The following is a 23,050-nucleotide window of genomic DNA, read 5'->3' as shown; positions in this document are numbered from 1 at the left end:
AAGTAGGTACTTGACATTTAAACGCACCACTATAAGGATTTTCCATGTAAAAATATGTGGTCAGTACAATGACGTCAATACTTTTGTACATTTACTATAATATATTCTTACTGGAGAAAACCTCAAATGTATTTCGCACTCCTCTGCCTGCCTAAACTTTCGGGTATCGCAAGCATCATAAAATATAATGTTTGTAGGTTTTTGCTTTGGTCGTGCAATGTTGAGTGGTTAAATTTAAAATCAAAATGTAACATTATGTTATTTTTCCAGATGCTATGGCCGCCGTTAAGCTGAACACTTTCCACTGGCACATCACAGACAGCCACAGTTTCCCCATGGAGTCTACCAGGAGGCCTCATCTTCATAAGATTGGTGCTTACTCGCCAGCTAAAGTAAGTTACGATACAGTGAATCTAGAGTATATTAGTACAATTATTCAGAATCTACATTATGTTAATTCTTTTTCCTTTTAGAAAATTATTTAATATTAAAGTTTTGTTCCTTTCGAAAGAAAAGGCCTTTGGTTTGTTATGATAAGTAGGCCAACAGTTTCTTAAGAGCTGTTTTAGGAATATAAGTGGAATTTATTCATTTCCTGTAATGATTTCCTTTATGCAAAAGACAATAAAATGATTTGTTTCAACTAATATGTCAGAAGCGCGCTAAATAATTTTGGGTCAATTGTAAGTACTAGGCCACTATTGCCCATTTCATCAATGAAAAAGCTATTACAAATTTAACCCTTGAATGTCCTACTGCTGGGCAAAGGTCGCCTGAAATGAGGGAGGTGTTAGGCTTTAAGTCCATCACGCTGGCCAAGTTTAGATTATTATTCGAACAGAATATTAACAGTAGTGGTTCATCCCGCAGGTGTACACCAAGTCGATGATCCAGGACATCGTGGAGTTCGGCGCCGTGCGCGGCGTGCGCGTGCTGCCGGAGTTCGACGCGCCCGCGCACGTGGGCGAGGGCTGGCAGGACACCGGCCTCACTGTGTGCTTCAAGGTTACTATAGCTACATGTTTTCATTTTGTACTAGTTATATACGTTTTGATACAGCCTGGTGCAGACCGCTGCCGAATGTAGACAACTGGATGCTCTTAGTATTATTTTTTGAGCTAATTCATACTGCTTCTTCCATTAAGAAACTTAAATCATCATCAGAGAGAAACTTCTTAGGCTGATTTTAGTCTCACGCTCACCGTCAGCGCTCATAGCTCAGCGCGTATTAGTATCGTACTGATCGCCTTACTGTGCGCGCTGATAGCTACGCGTCATTTAAAAACGCTTCCTAGAAGTTCATATAATAATATATCGGCCATAAGCGCTGACGGTGCGAGTGCCGTCGGCGTAAGACTAAAATCAGCCTTAGGTATGCACAATCAACCGTGATTCTTTAACTGTGCACACGGTCATAGGATGAGATTTAAAATTGCATCAGTATCCAAGCTCTCTCAAAACATAATTCACTTGCAAATTTATTCTATGTTTTTATTTTATAATTCTTTCTTATTATAAGGTGTAGTAATTAAATGCAGTTATAAATGCCGTTGCTGAATAAATTAAACGAATTGTTACTATGAACAGCTACATGCAAATCCGGTTATAATAATAAAAGTCGATCTTTCATTTTTTAATTTATTTTTCGGAACCGGTCTTATTTTCAAAGCCAGTATCCAAAATTAATCATGATTTAACGGTAAGGATGAATCTAAAATATTTGCGAGCAATAAATTTAATAAAAAAATAAATTTCTGTAATTCCTTAGCACTGAATTTCTGTGATATGGTCTGTACAAACATACAAAATAAATAGTATCTATACTAGATTCAAGACAATTATTTTTACAAGTTACGCATTCCATTCTAGCAAAATATTTAGTTCTATAAGATGTCTCCTTTAGTTTAGAAGGATAAAAACAATAACTCCGCAGTGTAATAAGAACTACATAATACATATGTATTTATTTCCATTTTGCAGGCTGAGCCATGGGCACATTTCTGCGTAGAGCCACCTTGCGGTCAGCTGAACCCAACCAAGGAGGAGCTGTACGACCATTTGGAAGATATCTACAGGGATATGGCAGGTAAAACAAAAAATAGAACAAAGTTTATATTTATTACTTTTCTTTGGAGCTACAATCTGTTTATTAATTAACACTTGGCGATCAACGGATATTTTGATAGCGCCATCTTACGGTTCACAGGTAAACTATTAAGTAAATGACAAATCCTGAACCGCGCAAGTGACGAATTTGCGTCGCGATTTATAAGACACACACATTGTTTGACAATGAAGTTTTGATTTAGAAGAAAAATTAGTTTGTTTAATGTCATTGCTTATGCGTAGTCGTGAACCCATCTTTTTACGCAAATGCGGAATTGTAAGTATATATTGTATAGACACGAGACTGAGACATATATATATTTTCTTCTCTAATTCCTCCAACCTTATTGGGTAAAGCGTGGTAGATGGCCTTAATATCAAGCTTATTCAAATTGCCATAGAAGACATAAGCTTAGCAGTAAAACAGTCATGACCATTGATTATATCTACTTTTTACTTTACTACTCTCTACCTACTTTTACTTTATAATTTTCTTCGTTTCCAGACGTGTTCAACACAGACCTGTTCCACATGGGAGGAGACGAAGTGAGTGAGAGGTGCTGGAACTCTTCCGAAGAGATTCAGAACTTCATGATCCAGAACCGCTGGGATCTGGACAAGTCAAGCTTCTTGAAGCTGTGGAACTACTTCCAGAAGAAGGCTTCTGATAGAGCTTACAAGGTAATTAGTTATGCTATAGTTTAAAAGACTTAAAACCACTGGATACTGGAACCAATCTGGCTATGTTTGGTTTATTGTTAAAGATAGTTTAAGTTTAGTTAAAGATACTTTTGCTCGTTTCCGGAATGTTATTTATCAATCAACAAATTATATCTAAATTCGAGGTTAAGCAGTTTTGCCGTTAAAGCCATTTATGTCATTAGTATGGACCTTTTTCACATATGGAAGGTATTCTTCTAACCACGTCTATTTTTTTTGTTTCCAGGCCTTTGGAAAGAAACTGCCAATTATTTTGTGGACCAGCACGCTGACTGAGTTCTCCCACGTCGATAACTTCTTAGACCCTAAGGACTACATTATTCAGGTAAGTGTTTATTTATAAAAAATATTTACGTACTGCTTGTATGGTCTGACCACCTGTGTCTGATTATATTATCAATGGTTGTCGATTCCTTTCTCCTTCTTCCTTCAGCGGGTTCCATTTCAGGGCCATTGCCTGGCCTTCTGGAGGATTCCTTTTTTATGTTAATACTCTTTTTTATTTCAATAGTAGACTCTTAGCTTGTGTACAAAGTTTATTTCCCTTTTTTGCTTCAGGTGTTAATTTTTTACTACTTTAGTTCTGTATTTAACTTGCAACATGCTTCATTCTGTCATAACCAGTTCAGCAGTTTAGCCGTAAAATCGTACAAGGCAGACTTCAGCATACAAAGTATTAATAATATAATATTTTAGTAAATATTGTTTATTTCTTTAGGTTTGGACTACCGGTGTGGACCCTCAGATCTCAGGTCTATTGGAGAAGGGCTACCGTCTAATTATGTCCAACTATGATGCATTGTACTTCGACTGCGGTTACGGCGCCTGGGTTGGAGACGGTAAGATAACATTTACTTGAATCTATTTGTATCTTAAGTTATATGAAATGTGTTAAAGAGTTTTCAATAGAAAATATTTAAAAAATACTTGTATTTCTGGCATTTTGGCAATGTGGTTAATTGTCTGTAAAACTCACCCGATTCTTATTAATACCGTTTTGCGTTTTAGTGGTCCTTATAATTCTTAAAAATAATACAAGCTGTTATTCAAGGTAGGTATGATTTAGAAGAATAGTGTACTTGTATTTTTAAATAAATAATTATTTTTTTAAACAGGTAACAACTGGTGTTCTCCGTACATCGGTTGGCAGAAGGTTTACATGAACAGCCCTGCTGACATTGCCAAAGCACACAAAGATCTCATACTCGGTAAGTTGCAATTGTATTTCTTTATATAATTTTTAGAAAGATTCTAGTGTTTTATACATATTTAATTGTTGTTTAGATAAAACGGAAAACTTATTCTGTAAGATTCATTTGAAAAAGTAAAAAAATATTTTCTTATTTCAGATTAGTTTAATTTTTTATTATTTTTTGTGATTGTTATTCGATGTTTACGACTAAGTAGTCATTGGTCCCTTGCAAATAATAATCGGAATTATTTAATTTGGCCCTCGCAATATAGCTATATTATAAGTCATAGGTTCCAAAAACAATCCAGCCACCATGAACTAATTAGTTATACCGATTTTATGTTTTTTGTTACTTTATCTTTTGACTTGGATTCGCTACCGCTTCCCTCACTGGTGCCCTCCAGGGGCTGCTATTATTCCCATTAGGAGCTTATGTTAAAGATCATCATCATCATCATCATCTCAGCCGGGAATCGTCCACTGCTGGACAAAGGCCTCCATGTTAAAGATAAACAAATGTAATTGTATATTGTTATATAGGTGGCGAGGCGGCGCTGTGGTCGGAGCAGGCGGACACGGCGACGCTGGACGGGCGCCTGTGGCCGCGCGCCGCCGCGCTGGCCGAGCGCCTGTGGGCCGAGCCGCGCGCCTCCTGGGAGCACGCCGAGCAACGCATGCTGCATGTGCGGTGAGTACACCGCTAATAACACTATTTAAGATACCTATACAATTATAGGGATAGCTGACTATTTTTAGCATTTGGAGTTCTTGTCATTTTTTTTTAAATTTTGCTTGGCGTTCTCTTTTTTTAATAGTGTTACCTTGTTTGTAAGCGTCTTAAAAAATGACAGATTTTTAGTTATATTGCTGCTATTAGAACCTCAAATGTCGGGAACCAATTAATGTTTTAAATGAAAACATTTTACAAATTTTTACTTTCATAAAAATTGTAAACCAGTGGACCACCACTTATTGACACCACACATTTACGGTACTTCAGGATACTACAATCTATAATCCATATTTGGTCCCGTATCTTTATTTTCTTTAATAGCAAGTATTACAAATGAATTTAATGATACGATAGATATTTTTAAACAAACACCTATATACGACATTAAACACCCCCTCGCAATAAAATTACTTAACATATTTCTTTCTTCCATCAGGGAGCGTCTAGTCCGCATGGGTATCCAGGCAGAATCCTTGGAACCTGAATGGTGCTATCAGAACGAGGGCTACTGCTACCGCGGTTGATATCAACCACTCGCCATTACGTAACTTTAGACTTAAACCCTAGCACGTATGTACCGTATGTACGTGACTTGAAGAAATTACACCAGTGATCGACTCTACACGAATCACTACACGGAATGTGTTTTTTATCGTGACTGTGTAATGTACAATCTTTTTGTAATAAATGATTTATTTTGGATGTAGTGTAGTGTTTTATTTTTGTGGGTATATAAATATGTACTTATATGTGAGTGTGACTTGTTTTCGTACACACAGTACATAACAGGGAAAAAGGAGTTCGCAAAGATGTTTGATAAAATAGAAAAAACCTGTATTAGGATTTCTAATATTGTACAATTTTTTTATTTGTCATGTTTATTCGATCGATATGTTCTGTGGAATAGCAATATTTTATTAATAGTGTCAGTAATTATATCTGAAAGATAGGAGTCTTTTACTAACGAAATCGTACATAACGTGGTTTTAAGGCTTAGGTACCTAACGCAATTTCGGTCTTGGGTAAACAAACAACAGCTTCCCTTTATACAAATTTATAACAAACAATAAAAATTTACAATCTACTTATCCTGCTAACATCAGCCAAACCTAATCCAAGTTCATAATTTGGCACATCACTAACCATACCGATATCCCCAGTACCACACTCGTAAGCCACAGCACTATTTCCCAAAGCGGGAACGATGCCTTCCAAGGCCACAGTACCTAAAAATGGCAGACTGCCGGTAACTAAAACATTTCCTTCAATGTAAAGATTGTCGGAGAATATGGATACGCCCGAAGGTTCAGGAGCTGATGTGTCAACGATAAGGTTCGCGCCTATAATACGAGTGACAGGAGCTATTGGCGCCAATCCTTCGTACGCCATATTGGATGGAAGTAGACCTTCGCTTGGTGGTACAGGTTGTCTGATGCATTGAGATAATACAGCCTGAAAAAAAAACATTTGTAAGTATACGAAATTAATGTTTATGAAAACCCAAGCGGCAGAAAAGGATTCACTCTTCTTAAAAAATGTCGTAGCCGATTCATGAACTTGTTAGCAAAAGGCATGAGACAAGCTTTCTTCGATTGTTACAAACAAAATACGACGTAGAAGCCTCCCCTACAACCAAATTAATTATAAGAACTATTTGAGAATGTCATAAAAATACTTTCTCGCGGTAGGAATCGAACGCGTGATAAGTAGCAAACGCTTGATAGGTATAGTCTGACAACTTTGCAGCAAGTGCAAATACACAGCATTAATAGTAATATTCTAGATAAATGGAGCACAACTTAGGACAGAGCTACATCCTGCAGCTCTGTCCTAAGTTGTCGGACTATAGCGCTTTGCAAAGTCTCCCATAACCATTGTTTTCTTTGGTAGCGATCTGCTTTAGTAGCGATTTTGTTTTTACTTCATCAAAATGAAAGGGCACCTACCTTCAAAAGTGTGGCTTGAATGCAAATTATGAAGAGTCCCTTCACCCACATGGTTGATATTTAACTAATTAATATTTAATTTTAAAATGATACAGTTATATACTAAACTAGCTTATCAATACTTGTAACAGTTACATACAACTAACTGCGTAACAAAAAAGTGTGTAATTATTACAATGAACAGGAACTGTTACAAAATTTCTAGCTATCTATATGTTACACCTTTATCGGTTATCTTTCGAAAACTTTAGGTTTAGGTATTAGTATGTTACGCTATACTTACCTATTATTGAAATAAAAATACGATTTGTCGACAATAATAATAATTATCAATTGATACTGCCTTTGCACAATTTCTAGCAAGGGACTTTCCTAATAACGGGTTATATTAGGTAAACCAATCACATGTCTAAAGTAATATATTATTCTGTATTCCTCGAAACGATGCACTGTAATAGTATGTATTAATATTAAAGAATTCTAGGGATTTGAAAATAAAATAAAATAGTTGAATAAAAGTCTCAAAAGGAAATGTTTACAGCAATTGACGTATCTTGGCAAAGGTTGTCAATTAACTTGACCTATGGTGCTAGCCGTAGCAGTGAACGATTTTTATGTCCACTGGGAAAAAAATCTGGGCGACGCGACGCCGCGACGCCGAGGACTATTCGATTGCCAGATTGGTAGATCAGTCGACTGAGTGCCCTTTGCACGGACTATGTTCTGCTTGCTTCCTACTATGGCAACTTACTTGAAAGTACGATCAAATGGTTCTGCCGCACCCATAAATACCTTGTTTCATAAACTACCTAATTGTAGGAATTGTGATGGGTATGGTTACCTAGGTACCAGCATGGTTATAAGTAATTTGTAATTATAAAGGTACATGGGATCATATCTGTCGTAATTCATATATTTGTCGTAATTTTCACACTTACCTAACAAGTATATAATAATTACGAATAGAAGTACCGAGTGCGGTCATTAAAAACGCAGTGATTAAAGTATATTTACGTACTGCCACGTAACTATTCTTGCAGTAGGGCTTTAAATTGCAAGCATTGCAAAATTTATTATCACTCCTTTCATATTAGTATCACCATTTAGTTGCAAACTAATTTCGTAAGTTTATTGCAATTAGAGAAACTTGGATTACAAAACTGTTGTTTCCATCTGCCATGCTAAATATTGTGTTTATGAAAAAGCGGAACGCGTTAATAATAGCAATGTCATTAATGTCAATCGAAAAATTCTGTCACATCTGTATTTACTTTTATGTGAAAGAGTTGTTTTTCACAAAATATTAAACGATATTCTTTATAAATTGTTAATATATTCACATTACAAGATGAATTGTTTCGAGAACATGTCTATGCCGAGTTGTGTGTGGTTTGAAAGTGGAGAGAAACGCAATATAATCGCGTCCATCATATCGGGGCTCTTGGTTTGTATTTGATGAATCATGCAGTTTTCTATTCTTTATTGTCTTGTGTGTAAACATAATAGATAACAGGGATACCTATGAGTTTATTGAAAATCGGGAGATAGCAAAAATATTGCTACTCGATCGATAAATTGCAATGAGTTCTTTGTAAAGAAAAAAATACGGTCGCCTAATTTTTAATGTTAACAAGTACATAGCTTGATACTAATGAGTAGTAGCGTCATCTAAGCCTTCTCATTCGTATTGATCGGCAGATTACCGTCAAAAACAAAATCTGATGTAACTGCAGAAAGTGCAGAATGACATATTGACGATATTCTCTTTGTACAGTTTTTCGCAGGATGGTGGTTCATAATAGACGCTGCTACAGTGCCAGATGCCATCAACCGCCTGCCCGGAGCTGCCCATGTGTGCGGCGTGATGGCCACATTGTCTCTCATCATGGTGAACTCAGTTTCAAACGCACAGGTGAGTAATATTGTACACATCTATTATTATGATCATACATTGTGTCATGACCTAAAATGTGTGAAAAAGCAAATTTGTTAGTGAATAAGACTGTGGTCAAGCCAGCCAATTCAAACAAATGATGACTTATACACTTTTCTGGCTGTTCTTTGAATAGGTACTTTTTTATACATTAATTATCCCAACTCTACCCACTGTTAAATAAATGTCATTGTGTTTGCAACTCTTGACAGACACAGAGTACATCTGAAATGGAAATGTAGTATATATACATTTAAATAGAAAACATGGATCAATCAATAGAAGATCATTGTTAATAACTTATACAGAATGAGAGATTTATGTACTTGAGTTTAATGGTCAGATATCCTTGTTATTGCTTAAATAATGCAATTCTTGTCTGTATACTACCTACAGATCCAAAACTAATATTATAAGGAATGTGAAAGTGCATCTGTCAGTTCTAGTATCATGGCTAAAGTACCCAACTGCTTTTGATTAAATTTAACATGGAGACAGTTGCTTTTTACTGTATTTTACTTATGCTACTAATCTTGTAAAAATACCAAACTAGTGTAGAGTGTGTCTCATCTCTCTTCTGTATATGTGCTTAGTTTGTAAGTGCGACATTATATAGTTAGTGTAACAACAAGTCATTTGTTACTATTGTCGAACTTTACTACCAACAATGCACTGGTAGCTTAATAACAATCAAAAAATAGGGTAGCAATCAAATAGCGGTAGTCATCATTTTATGAGGCAAAGTTAGCAATGTATATGCTTGTCTTCACACTATTCATAGGCTTATAAACTGTTAATTTTCAGGTCCGTGGTGAGACATACACAGGAGGGTGCATGGGCCCCCGAGGAGCTAGGCTGTGGCTCTTCCTTGGCTTTGTAGTAGGATTCGCGTCCCTCATCGCCTCTGTATGGATACTCTTTGCCAATTATGTCAATAAAAGTAAGTGTCAGAAAGTCACTTTAGTTGTAAGACATTATTCATCATTTCTTTTTGATCATTTGTACAGATAAAATATCATGTTAGAATTATTGAAAGCAATCTTTCAAATTGTGTGCTAAAAGATTAATGGCATTAGACTCAATATAATACTGTTCAGACAGTATTGGAATATGACCTCCATATTGGTATTCTTATCTGTCCAGTCAATAACCCTTTGATATTCTTTTGTAGTAAACAAATCTTAGGATGTCAGTTATTACTATGTATATTGCGACACCTAGTTTACTGGAAGGTGTTGGCGAAAGCATGTCAAATATACACATTTTATAGTTAATAGAAAATTAGCAAATTTTTTCAGCTTTTTGCAAATGGCGCATATATTATCAAGCCTACTAGTTAGGATATTCGAGAAACATTTGATTGCTTGTCTGCTTGTGATTCTGCATTCGGATAGTAGGTTAACAGTGGCAGTATTTTACTCGTTTTTAAGGGCATTTTTTTAAATAAATAGCTTAAATCCATGTCCCTCTACTGTCGTGCTAGCCCCCTCAGTCGTTTGTTAACTCTTGACTCTCTCCATTTGGGGCTTCCCCGTTGCCACCGACCATTTTGTGATACCCACTTCGTTACAGCTTCGGCTTCGTTCGGATGTATTCGGTGTTATAATAACTACTTATTTTTTATTTCCAGGCAAGGATCAAACGTACCCCGGCGTGTGTCTCTTCATGCAGAACGCGTTGATATTCGCCGGCTCGCTAGTGTTTAAGTTCGGCCGCACCGAGGACTTATGGGGCTAAATCTCAAAGACAAATGTCTGTCTGGTATTATTACGTCACCAAGTGCTCGAAATTTTGTAAGTTTGGCTACTGTTTGTATTAGAAGTTGTTAGTAGTTCATCATAGTTGGTAACTTATATTGTCCATCGTAGAAATATGGGGATGAATCACTATAGTATCTAGTATTCTTAGTGTATAAGTATTACTATATTTGTAGTATTAACATCTCATTTTCTTGAAAAAATCATTGGTTGTGGAAGTTAGACTATATAAAAATAAAATTGGTTGTGGAATTTCAAGACTACAAAAGTCGTACCTTACTTTAGTAAAGAACGCCACCTGCTATTTCTGCAAACATCTTAATTATACTTTCACGCCAGAAGGGCAGGCATACCAAATAAACCACCATGTGTGTCGGCGTGCGACGAAATAGTAGTCGTAGCATGTACCGAGAACCGCACCGTGGCGTGCGGGTTTCGGTACATCCTACGCCCAATTGTCCTTATTTAGGGTTCCCTCACAGAAATTGTCCTTATTTAGGGTTCCCTCACTAAAGCACTCTATTACTCCAAGTGATAAGAGACACACCTGACCTTCAAAATAACAATATTATATTTCTCCAACTTGCGGTAAATTCTCTAGTATCTTCAAGTAATGGGCAGTATTGGGATATGAGTATACCACTATTGTTGAACTACTGACAATTTCAAATTGCTACTTAATTTGTTTTATTATTTGCATATGACTAATCAGTGCTAGACAGACTTATTAGTCGAGTTATGTTATAATCTAGGTTAAATTATTAAGTACTTGAGATTTAGGGCCAGTTTCAAAGCTTATGAATAAGTTTCAGATAGCTTAGCCAAAAGAAAAAAAGTAATAATTTTTGTTTTTACGGTCAAATTGAGAACCTCCGTCTTTATTTGTAGTTGGTTTAAAATAACTGTCAGCCTAGCCTTTCTTCCAACTATGTTGGAGTCGGCTTGCAATCTCACCGAATGCAGCTGAATACTAGTATTTTATAAGAAGCGACTGCTTATCGTACCTCCACAATCCAGTTACCTGGGTTATAACACGATACCATAAAAATGACTGTCAAATTTCCATCAAATAAGCTATCTGTTACTTATCCAGGAGTGGTGAAATACGGCCTTAGTTTGCTATAACCATCTGAGTTACTTTAGCCCTACATTTTGAGTTAACTTGATTATTTTTATTTGCGTATTTGCCATGACGAGATTACACTGGGTTATTAATTGTATTTTTTACGTGTCTATCGTTCAAGATGAATAGACAGTATCAGCCTACTGATGAGACTGGAAGCCTTCGGTAAGACTAGCTGTCAGACTTTCAAGCTTCTGACTACTGGTAATGACTGTCAATGATCTTTGTAATTGACAATTTAACGTGTCTTTAAAATATGGTCACCCATCCGCTGATCAACCTCGGCTATCCAAGTGGCTGTTGTTACTTAACCACGAGCTCCTCATTCAAGGTAGCAAATGCTATAAAAATGCCTAATACGCAAATTCAAACTACATTATAATGACGTCAGTGAATGTAAAATTGGGACGAAGATAGACTTCTAAAGTAGAAAATAAATTACTGTAGAAATCAATACTCAATATCATAGTAATTTAAACAGCTATAATGTGTACCCAGATGGTTAAAGTAACAAATGTTACCTGTACTAAAATATAGATAAATATAAATCATATTTTACATTCTGACAAAGATTCCAATTATTATTTTTATTACTATGTTATTGTCAATAAAAGGTTAACAAAAAATAAATGTTCTGTATAAATAAATAACTTTATTGTTTTGGCATTAATAAATTACATTGTTTGAAGTACATTAAAGATCTTAATAAGAGTATTCATTATTTTATTCTAACGTTTAGATTACAACTTCAATTTTTTGGTATTTTTCTTTGGCAGTATTCAGAAAAAAACATTTGTCTATGAATACTGAGACAACAATAGCATTATCTATTTTTTGATTAAAAAGTTAAATTAGGCGGGAAATATTTTAGTGGTTACGAGATTTGGGTTAAGGTTATCATGGTTTTAGTATATTTATTAAACTAAGTACTCTTATGTAATTAAAAAAACATGTTTTATCAGTTGTCACGCATTATGCAACAGATCGACACATTTAATGTCGATATCAACTTCTTAGAATAGATATTTAGGTTTCGAAAGTGATGGCTGAATACGATACTAATTAAAAAACATTTCAAGTCCGTAGAATATGAGAGAAAGTCGTAAGTTTTGTTTTATTTCTAATGGCGTTTCTACTCTTGAAGGTCGACATCTTTTATCATCTATTTCAAACTAAACTACCTTTGACCTCCAACTGCTACACTAGCGCCATCTGAGTTTATATTAACTCTCATTTTCTATCAATGGCAGATCCAGGTATTTAGTTTGGGGCTTGACCCAAATATAGTTAAAGAGAAATAATTTGAAATGTTTTTGCTTGAATTAAATATTTCCCTGAATCCGTTAGTGTCTTATTAAACACTTAATCGTATCTACATTAGCCAAAACTTCTTAACCTGAAAACGACCTAGCGTCGCCTCGTGACCGTGCTGTCAGCATCGACGCAAGTTCTTCCATAATTTCCGTTGGATAGGCACAGTTGTTCAGCCGAACAGCCTCCATTTCTATACATGCAGGGGCTGCTTATCTGTGGGCACTGGTCAGGGGCCACTGCTACTCCGTACAAGCGTCTTGAAGCCGTCGCTATTGGTACCTGGCCGCGGACTTGCGTTCCAACGTCGATTGATTCAATTTTTAGTCTGTAAAATGGAATTATTTGTTATTTGGAGTTGTCCAATAGCCAAACGTGGGTAGCCTTTGTTGGTCTCGGGGAACAAATGGGCTATGAATAGATTGCAGTTGTGATCTTAAATGGTTAAGCTTAACGCGTTGAGGGTTGTACAAAAATATTTCGTTAATTTTGTGTAGATACTAAGACTATTCCTGTATTCCCCTTTTCTATGTATTATGTAGATGTTTCTCAAAGACAACTTAGAAGAAGAGTACTTACGTTCTCCAGTCAGTCCAATAGAAATTGTCTCCGTTGATCGCAAGTCCGAAGGGATATGAGCAGTTAGTAGCAATCGTCTCCTTTTCACGAGTATCAATAGACACGCACTTGATATTATTATGGCCGGCGTCAGCGTAACACAATCGGTCGCGAACCCAGTCGATAGCCAGAGAATTTGGCAACGCAACATCAGACTTGTCCAGGAAGACGCCTCGTTGAGAACCGTCCATGTTAGCCCACTCGATCTTAGGGTCCGCGCGCTTCCAGTCCGACCAGAAGATTTTCCCTCTTTGTGGGTGCACCGCAATACCTCTAGGGTTGCTTATATTATTGATAGCAAACAATACTTTTCTCTTTTTAGTGTCCAGATTTGCAACTTCTATCGTTAGTTTTTTCGAGTCGGTCCAGAATATGTTTCTTGCTAACCAGTCGACTGCAATGCCCTCTGGTGCTTTCACAGCTGTAAAACACAATAATGCGTTAGTGGATTGAAATAAGAAAATAAATGATACACCTCGCGCTAAAGATCCTAGGTTTAATGGAAATGACTTAGCGCATTTTATGCTGAATGAAAGTTACTCACCATCAGCCAAGAATGTGTCAAAGCCGCTTCCATCATAACGTGTTGTCTTGATAGCGTAACTGACAACGTCGCCCCAGTATATTGTTCCCATCGCACAGTCGACGTCCACGCCCACAGCTATCTGCGATATCCCACTGTTCAGAGGCGTGGCGAAATCTCTCGGCGTCACTCTGAAAGGTACTCTGTACACTGAAGCACCGTCACTTGCCACCAAGAAGTTTCCAGCCTGCCTGGGATTCAATTCGCAGGAGCTGCCGTTGCCATTATAACCAGAATTACATTCACAAATGTAAACACCTTCTCTCTTCAAGCAAGAAGCGTGCAAATCACACATGTTAGGGTTATTCCTGCACGTTGCTTCTGGAAGACAGTTGTATCCGTCACCGTAATATCCATCCTGGCAGATGCACTGGTAAGTGGCGAGGATAGGTGTGCAGACAGCGTACGGACTGCAGTCGTTTTTCACTTCACATGTCTGACCGGCGAGTACACACTGTGAGAGCGGATCACCACTGTAACCATCGTCGCAGTGACAATAGTTCAGAGCTAATTCGCCATCGAAAAGACAACTTGCGTGCTCAGCGCATCTTGCTCCATTGCATAGTTGAGCATCAGGGATACAGGCATCGTTTTGGTCCTTGATGAACCCATTGATGCACTGGCAGACGTTCTCGTTGCTCTTGGGATCCGGCCGACATTCTGCGTTGAATTCGCAGTCGGAGTTATTTTTGCAGCTGAAAAAGTTGGGTCGGCAGTCGTAACCGTCGCCTCGGTAGCCAGGGTCACAGACGCAGACGTAAGTGTCGCGGTCGTTGACGCAGTGCGCACTTACACCACACGCGCAGTTTGGTCCAGTGCGTTCAATACATTCGAATGCATCGCCTTCGTAACCTTCAGGGCAAACGCAGTGCTTCCTGCCTACTTCTTGATCGTAAACACAGATGGCATGCGGGGGACAGTCAAAATCATCTTCACATGACACTGAAAAAAAGAGTATAAATAATTATAAAAAATTACATTAAAATCTGTTTTAAAAATTATATTTGCTATTAAGTAAAATAATAATGCAATATATTTTAAAGACATACCGGAATCGTCTGTAGATGGTGGGTATTCGTTTTCGGTAGATGTTGGCTGATAAGGGTCGTAGTTGTTGTTAGGCTCATCGTAATTGTAAGGTAGTTGATCATTATTGTTTTGTTGATCATAGTTGTTTTGTGGCTGTTGATCATAGTTGTTTTGTGGCTGTTGATCATAATTGTTTTGAGGTTGTTGGCCGTAATTGTTTTGTTGATCGTAGGTAGGTGCCGGTGGTGTGCGTGGATCATAGCTAGGTGTTTGCTGATCATAATTGTATTGGTTTTGTGGATCGTAATTCCTGGGAGTCCTTTGCTCATAGGTATTTTGCGGCTGCTGATCGTAGTTGAATTGCGGCTGGGGATTGTAATTCCTTGGTGTTTGGGGTTCGTAATTATTTTGTGAACCTTGGTTGTAATTGGTTTGTCCTCCTTGGTTGTAACCGTTTTGTCCGCCCTGATTATAATTGTTTTCCTGCCCTTGGTCATAATTATTTGGCGGCTCTTGGTTATAGTTGTCTTGCGGCCGTTGGTCAAAATTGTTCTCTGGTGGGTTTGTAGGTTGTTGGTTATCACCCCATTGGTTTACATAAACATTCCTCTCAGTTGGATATTCATATTCTGGCTGTTGTTGATTATTGTTCCTTGGGGTTGGTTCACCATTGTACTCCGGTGGTACGTTGTAATTGTTATCTGTTGGTGATGGGTAATTGTTGCCTTGGTTTTGGTCATAGCCATTCTGTTGATTGTTTTGTCCTGGCTGGTAGTTACGATCACCTCCCGAACCGCTAGTAAGGTCTCCTGCGGGTGGTGCATACGGAGTAGGCTGTGGCGTAGTAATCACAGAAGACAGAGGAAAATAGTATGGCTCATTGTTTGGTTCAGGTATTGGAACATTGTAGCTGTCTAGTCGACACAACCTGTTGTTCAATGAGTCTCTGTAGTCTGAGTAGCCTGGCGGGCATGAACACACGTTGTCTCTGTCACAGTTTGGTAACACGACAGAGTCATTGTAATCAGCTTCGTTGTTATCAGGCGACTCTCGGGGCTGTCCTTCGTAACAAAATTGTCCGTCACCAACGAATCCTGGGTTACAGACGCACGAAGCTTCTTGACCAGATTCTACGCAACGCGCATTCGGGTCGCAGTTCTTGTTATAGCAAGGTGATAGAGCCTCGCATTTATATCCGTCACCTGTGAACCCTTGTCGACACCTGCATTGGAAGCCACCGGCGTGATTGTAGCAGTCAGCGTTAGCGTGACAGTTGTGGGTTCCGGCCGCACACTCGTCTATATCTATGCAAGCCGTTGAGTCCTCATGTTGGATAGTTGCGAACCCAGACTGACAAACACAGGCAAACGTGTCTCCTTGTACCACGCATGTGCTGTGAGGGCTGCAAGTGTCGCGGCCCTTGATGCAAGGATCTTCTTGACCGAGAAGGAATACTCTGTTAGTCATACCATACCTAACAATATTCGCTGGACTTTCGTAGCCCAAGTAATTCTTGGATACTTTTAAAGTTAATGGTGTGTTTTCTTCGGCCGTTGGAGGAGCAAAACGGCATGTACTGAATGTGAAAGTTTGAGAAACTCTTTGTTCAATTGTTTCGCCCGTAATTTTATTTTTAAATGTTCTGCTCGAGTCGGCCCTTAGTACACCAGGTTTGACGACAGTGTATTGCTCATCATAGTCCGTTATCTCTAGTGAGGTTCCTGTTAGAACCACTGGAATTGTACCTCTGATATCAGTCTCTAAAGTAATTTGATCGAAGACGTCGTGTCCAAAGTATTCCTGGTTGATTGAAACTCTATCACCAGATGCTGGGAACCATACGTCTGCTGTGTGATTGAATAAAGATCCCGTTAATTGGTAACCGTTTTTGGCAGATGATGCCGGCTTCGCGAACAACCAACCTACAACTCCTCCTAGTACATTGAGTAGTTGCATACTGCTGCCGAGTCCTTGCGGCACGAGGGAGAGCGCTGTGTACGCTCTACCGTCACTAACCACCACGTACGCTTGTATATCGACGTCGTTCAACTTCACGTCATTCAAGATACCGTTAATTTTTCCATGGACTCGCAGTGGGAGATCGTTTTTAATACACGATTTTCCATTTCCATAGTATCCCTCGTTACATTGGCAGCAAATTCCTGCTGGATAGTCTATACATCTAGCCTCCGTATGGCACACGATTGAACCAGTCTGTCCACATGTTTTAGCTTCCTCCTCGATTTCCAATTCGCTCTGATTGTATTGATCTGGAACAGCAACGTTTCCTTCTGGAGGTATATTTCCAATACGGAATACGTACTTCCCGGGCTCATGTGTATTAGACCATCTGGAATTGAAGATAACATTGATTTAAGCTAGCAGCTCAACATAGTTAAAGTAATTTAAAATTTTATGAATACTTACGCAACAATATTTCTGATCTGATGGCTACCAGAGCCTCGCATGGGAAGCATGCGTCCATCTTCTGACACGAAACCAGCCTGAGCCTTAGCATCGGGTTGGCTTACGATTTCAGTCTCTTTTTGGATCCATTGGATGTCACGTTCAGGATACAGGAGTTCCGTGAAACTTTCTGTGCCGTTGCTAATAATGGCGACTTGGAAGCTGTTCCTTGGTGGGTTCGGTTTGTTCGTAGAGTATGTGACATCAAGCCAGGTGGCAATGAACACACTGGTTGGCTTAAAGTCATAGTATTCATGGAAGTTGTTCTGAACGCTCTCCTCTGCTTTGGATAAGACGTGGGGTTCGTCTGTCTCTCTGTAGTAGATCGCGCCTTGTTCTGTGGTATCTACGTTAGTGTAGAATGCTGCTATGGAGGGGTACGGTAGCGGGAACTCGATGTTTAGGAAAGACGGGATGTCTGTCCGGAATGAGAGTACTCCGAAGTTATTTATCTGTAAAGAAGCAAATGACATTTTCAATAACCAGTGCCAAGCGTCAATGATTGTTCTTACAGGTAATCGTTTAACATCATAGATATGGCTTATTTCACATTTTAATTATTTATCATTATAGCTTATTATCCATACTAATATTGTAAATGCGAAAGTAACTCTGTCTGTCTGTTACTCATTCACGCCTAAACTACTGAACCAATATGCATGAAATTTGATATGGAGATATTTTGATACCCCAGAAAAGACATAGGCTACTTTTTACCCCGGGAAAATTACGCGTTCCCATAGGAAAATTTAGGTGGCGGAGCGGGTAAAAGCTACTACATATTTTCAAATATTTTCAATATACTTATTATGAGATTTTTGACACTGTATTTGAGGTGAAAGTAAATAAACATCACCGGCATTGGAAAACGCACGAGTCGTTAGATCATTCTAGTTAGAAACATAAATATGTAATTCTATAGTTCTAAATCAAGTTATATTTCGACGATTATAATACATAGTAAGTAGTAGTTTATCTATTACATTAGTGAGTTATATAAACACGGTGTTGACCCGGTGCGATAATACGGCATTTAGGTAATTTTAACTAAAGGTCCCGACATTCGCTCAACTCGTTATGATAATGTTTCTTAAAATGTCTAATTGCGACGTGTTTTTATAAATTGGTACTGACTTTTTATCGTTCCTTTTTACGCAATTGTTGATAGGTATGAAGGTTTTTATCGTATTCGAAAGTATTCTGTTTTATTCTTGCTTTGCTTTATAGCAAAGAATATAATCCTTTTCAAAATCAAATCACTTATTCATTTACATCAAATGCTTACACTTATGACAGTCAATAATACAGTGAGTGAATTTACGCCGGTAACTTTGTTGCTATGGTATATACAGACAGGTATTAACCCGTTTATTAAATAAACGAAATGCACAAGAAATTATAATTTATAAACTTAATATAAAATCACATTAATGATAAAGTCACACAATATATTTATGATGATAGTCCCAGAACTAAAAGTTACTTAACATTCTTCAAGTATTCTTTGATTCATAGTTTCTAAAGTCTCCATTTTTTATGTTTGTAATAAAAAAGAAACCATAATCTTACATCTAATTTTCCGAATCTCCCATTTCAGGATGAAAAACCCACAACTCAAAGTGGAAAATAGTTAAATTGAATTATTTATTTGTAATATTTTTTCGATTCACACTTTAGAGGTTCATTATGTGTATTTATTTAGGTATATATTTTCCAAAATCAAGTGCGCAGTCAATGACCTGTCGCTATCACTGCGATATGCACCCACGTGCACTTCCGTTCATCTCAGTACACATTGTTGTACCTAACTTGCATTTCTCATGACATTGTCTGATACAACACTAAGGGTCAAAATCAAATAATTTAGGTCAATTTCCCGATGCTCAAAGTTATGGTGAGTTATATTACACTAAGATAGGAATCTCTGTTAGTGTTTCAGTAGATGAAACATGATTTTAGGGGATGTGTTACATGTTTTCATTCTGTGACGTATGATCAGTTAGTCAAATCGAAGTAAAACTTCTAAACAGGATTCAGGTCTTATTTAGTGTAAATAAATAAGCGGCAAATAATAAGTAGATATACATTTTCCTTATGCGGCTGTCGACTGTGTTCCATATAATTGAAATTATTCGTGTGATTCGCCTTCTTTCATGTAATAATGATGATAAGTGCCTTGACTGCGATTTCAAATCAGGCGTGCATTTTTTGGGCGTTTCCGCACGTTTCCGGGGCAACACCCGTCAAGGGCAATTAAAGTAGCATCCATACTTATGTACATACATAATATCTCGCTTTTTCCCATGGGAGTAGGACCAAAGAATGCCACTTGGTATGATCCTTACAAACTTCCCTTGTGCCACATCCGTACATCTTGTCATAACGGACCAAGGGTTAAGAGTTCTACGCACCTGACCTTTTTTCAAGACATTGTCGACGTGATCTGTGTACGTCTTTTTCGTGCAAAGATCAAATTGCAAAACATACCGATAAATATACCCGGAGTGGAAACACCCTAATATATAACATTCTCATTCTCATTCATGTACTTTCCAATGTATTGACAAAATGTCGCAAACGGAATCCAAAATATGTGCATAATGTAATTTGACATGTTGAACTTAACGCATTAATTCAATAGGTAACGAAATAACAATAAAATTAGCTGTGACTCAATCTAACTTAGTAGGTATTCTCATTGTAGGTTCGACATCTGAGGTCAATGTGCTACTTCTTTTAATTATTTCATTAAGTGTTTGCGTGGCAACATAGTTTATTTAAACTAGCTTATGCCGCTGCGCTTCCTGCTGAAAGGGCTGCCTATATTCTTCCTCAGAAATATATCTATTATTATGTTCTATTATAATCCTGTAAAATTTTATTCCATTGAGTTCATTTTCTTTTGAAAAATTACGTTTTTTATTCAATGGATACTTATATTTATAATATAACTGTCTCTGGCCGGTGGTTTTCACACTAACGATGATAACTTTTGTGCCGAAGGTCATAACGCATTACATACTACGTAGCTGATTTTAGGTAGCATATAATCTACCTAATACACTACACAAATTTAGAGTTGCGAATCAGTACGACAACGCACTAACTCGGTGATTCTGATTTGTCGTTTTTCCCAATCAAAACTTTCATCATCAAAAATTTTAACAGAAATCCGTTACGACGCTAGGCTGCCTGAATGAGAGAAGAACTGATATTGTACTTCTCTTTTTCGTCGCCATCTTTTTCTAAACACAGATTATCACATCGTTTATGTTTTTCAAATCATTAAAACAGAAATCCGTTACGAGGCTAGGCTCCCTGAATGAGAGAAGGATTAGGCCTTATGATTACCACCCTGGTTAAATTGGGATAGTATAATTCAGCTGGATTTTATTGGTCGAAGTCTTGAATATTTAGTGTAACTGTGCAACCAAAAGTGGCCAAATAATAAATACTACAGTATGCAAATACAGTACCTACTAGACGACAATAGTCCGTGACGTATGATGTCTGGTTCAATACAAACTAGCATGAATACTTAATATCAGGATTGAATAGCTAATGCTATTAGATCAGTACCATTCACGACTATACGTGCCTATGTATGTAACTATTGGTAAGGCCTTTCGTATATAAATCTCCGATACTCAATGATTTTATTCGCGAGAATCGTGTACGAACCGCGATGTATTGCACTACTTAGTCATTTAAAGACTAAAATCGTTGACTATTGAAGACTTGCCTTGAGTACAAAGGGCTTTATTTGCTTTAAAGCGTGAATGGAGCTTGATAGAAAAAGAATTAGAAAGAAAGATGAGACTCGTGAATCGGATATATTTTTGGAAACTAGGTAGTTATTGTCCACAACTTTATTCGCGTTAAATTGTTTGAGACATTTTAAATCAAATATTGAAATGAACTATACAAGTACACAAGCTTTTATACATACTTAAAATCACGCCTTCTTTCCGTAGGGATAGGCAGAGAGATCAAAGACTTATACAATGACCATAATCGTAACGGTTATGCTAAGACAATATAGCATTATGATGTTACAAAATATAGTTGGTTCGTGTTCGTAATATCCCGTATAATATGTTCCCAAATGTAAAATTAGCAACAGGCTCGTTTCCCTTTATATAAAACGAAAATCTTAGCGACAAAATTATGGTGCTAGGATAGAAACTATATCCTGCAACCGCTCGGGAAAATATTTATGTAAATAAAATAATTTATTAAATAATTATAGTAACGTGCCCAGTAATTTCGGCAATAGGCTAGACCCCTATTACATGGGACTAAGATTGTAAACGGTGAAATTCAGATGTATTTCATGCACATCTGCCTACAATCTTTTAATACTTTTCAAATCATCAAATGAGTATTTTGTGAAGATTACACACGACAGTGTTATTAATACCCAAAAGAATAAAAATAAAAAAGTACTTACAAAAACGCTTTCGTAGATTTCTCCGTAGAATCTAACGGGTACTTTTAACGAGAACTCCGGGGACGGTATTTCGCTGCCCTTCGGGAGATTTCGGTCTAGTCCGGGCCCATAAGGGTAGAACTGATCTCGCGTGACTGCGCATGCGCACGCGACAAGCGCGAGCACTCCCGCGCACGTCCACATCTTACCACTTCGCACAACGCACTGGAATCACTGGAACGAACACAGTTCAGTTAATGGGACATTCTCGTACTACTGAAATAAACTAAGCTTTGTTTCGTAAGTTACTCTCGAGTTTTTCGGTATTAATGGCGGCTAATTGGTGCTAATGGGTTGATGTTGTTTTTGTTTTATTTATTTTCAGTGATCATTAGTGTATCTTTTTAATAGGAGATTATTTGTAACCACATCAAAAGTTACGCATCAGTTGAGGAGCTATCAACAACTAGAATCTTTTAGCTAATCCATGGCTTTGCTCCCGCTCTTTGAAGTATGTTTTTTAACGGTAGGATACTAAAAAACGCCAGTTGCTACGTTTACCAAATACTAAGTACTTCTATTCGTATTGTTACATGATTTACTTCTTATTACTTCTACACCTAATTAATGAATACAAATGATGATCAGCCACCAAAAACATTATTATGTATTCTTTACATATTTCCTTGATCAAAACATAACCTAATTAAGTAATGACTAAGTATCTTAGTGCTAGGAATGTTGTTATCTATCACAAAGTTTGTAACGCGCTGTTTGTTTGTCTGTCCCCATTAAACTGCTATTATCTAAGCATCCGATTACTGCTTCATTCATTATGTACTGCTAATACTTGCTAAATGTCTTTATTACCATTTAAACTTTATTATAAGACTAGCTCTGTACCTTCATCTTCCAACATTCCCTCTTTTTCTAGAACACAGATCATTGTCAGTACTGTTTTTCAAATCGTTACTCACACAATGTATTATTTCTCAAATTTTACGAAACTAATCTATTAATTAATTATTATATGCATACATACATACATAAAATAATACACCTTTTTCTCATAGGGGTAGGTAGAGACTAGAGAACGCCTGTTGG

General features: G+C 37.4%; 4 protein-coding genes across 7 annotated transcripts in view; 2 read left to right on the top strand and 2 right to left on the bottom strand.

Annotated features, from left to right (window-relative positions):
* The window catches only part of Hexo1 (beta-hexosaminidase 1), a 28,139-nt gene extending 22,682 nt beyond the window's left edge, over nucleotides 1-5,457 (top strand). For all 4 annotated transcript variants that reach the window (XM_076118054.1, XM_076118053.1, XM_076118052.1 and 1 more), the window contains exons 8-16: nucleotides 271-392; nucleotides 871-1,005; nucleotides 1,981-2,086; nucleotides 2,612-2,787; nucleotides 3,053-3,151; nucleotides 3,545-3,665; nucleotides 3,942-4,034; nucleotides 4,559-4,706; nucleotides 5,188-5,457. In XM_076118054.1, the coding sequence (XP_075974169.1) occupies nucleotides 271-392; nucleotides 871-1,005; nucleotides 1,981-2,086; nucleotides 2,612-2,787; nucleotides 3,053-3,151; nucleotides 3,545-3,665; nucleotides 3,942-4,034; nucleotides 4,559-4,706; nucleotides 5,188-5,275 (1,088 nt within the window). In that variant the 3' untranslated portion in view covers nucleotides 5,276-5,457. The remainder of the gene's footprint in view (nucleotides 1-270; nucleotides 393-870; nucleotides 1,006-1,980; nucleotides 2,087-2,611; nucleotides 2,788-3,052; nucleotides 3,152-3,544; nucleotides 3,666-3,941; nucleotides 4,035-4,558; nucleotides 4,707-5,187) is intronic.
* Nucleotides 5,458-5,604: 147 nt separating this feature from the next.
* Nucleotides 5,605-6,857, bottom strand: LOC142975298 (chorion class CB protein M5H4-like). The gene is made up of 2 exons (XM_076118059.1): nucleotides 6,698-6,857; nucleotides 5,605-6,203 (listed from the first exon to the last, which is right to left on the bottom strand). Exons 1-2 carry the CDS (start codon nucleotides 6,746-6,748, stop codon nucleotides 5,826-5,828), a joined length of 429 nt encoding a protein of 142 aa, XP_075974174.1. The 5' UTR covers nucleotides 6,749-6,857; the 3' UTR covers nucleotides 5,605-5,825.
* A 1,074-nt stretch (nucleotides 6,858-7,931) lies between these two features.
* On the top strand, nucleotides 7,932-12,224 carry LOC142975297 (transmembrane protein 50A). The gene is made up of 4 exons (XM_076118057.1): nucleotides 7,932-8,141; nucleotides 8,472-8,609; nucleotides 9,435-9,570; nucleotides 10,261-12,224. The coding sequence occupies exons 1-4, from the start codon at nucleotides 8,046-8,048 to the stop codon at nucleotides 10,365-10,367; spliced, it is 477 nt and encodes a 158-aa protein (XP_075974172.1). The 5' UTR covers nucleotides 7,932-8,045; the 3' UTR covers nucleotides 10,368-12,224.
* On the bottom strand, nucleotides 12,143-22,184 carry Ndg (Nidogen). Its single transcript, XM_076118051.1, has 6 exons — nucleotides 21,968-22,184; nucleotides 17,479-17,969; nucleotides 15,072-17,401; nucleotides 13,984-14,964; nucleotides 13,401-13,860; nucleotides 12,143-13,149 (listed from the first exon to the last, which is right to left on the bottom strand). Exons 1-6 carry the CDS (start codon nucleotides 22,148-22,150, stop codon nucleotides 12,918-12,920), a joined length of 4,677 nt encoding a protein of 1,558 aa, XP_075974166.1. The 5' UTR covers nucleotides 22,151-22,184; the 3' UTR covers nucleotides 12,143-12,917.
* Nucleotides 22,185-23,050: the final 866 nt, after the last annotated feature.

This window comes from Anticarsia gemmatalis, chromosome 9 (genome assembly GCF_050436995.1).
Source record: "Anticarsia gemmatalis isolate Benzon Research Colony breed Stoneville strain chromosome 9, ilAntGemm2 primary, whole genome shotgun sequence".
In the NCBI taxonomy this organism is placed as follows: Eukaryota; Metazoa; Arthropoda; class Insecta; order Lepidoptera; family Erebidae; genus Anticarsia; species Anticarsia gemmatalis.
This window is presented reverse-complemented; position numbering and strand designations above follow the sequence as displayed.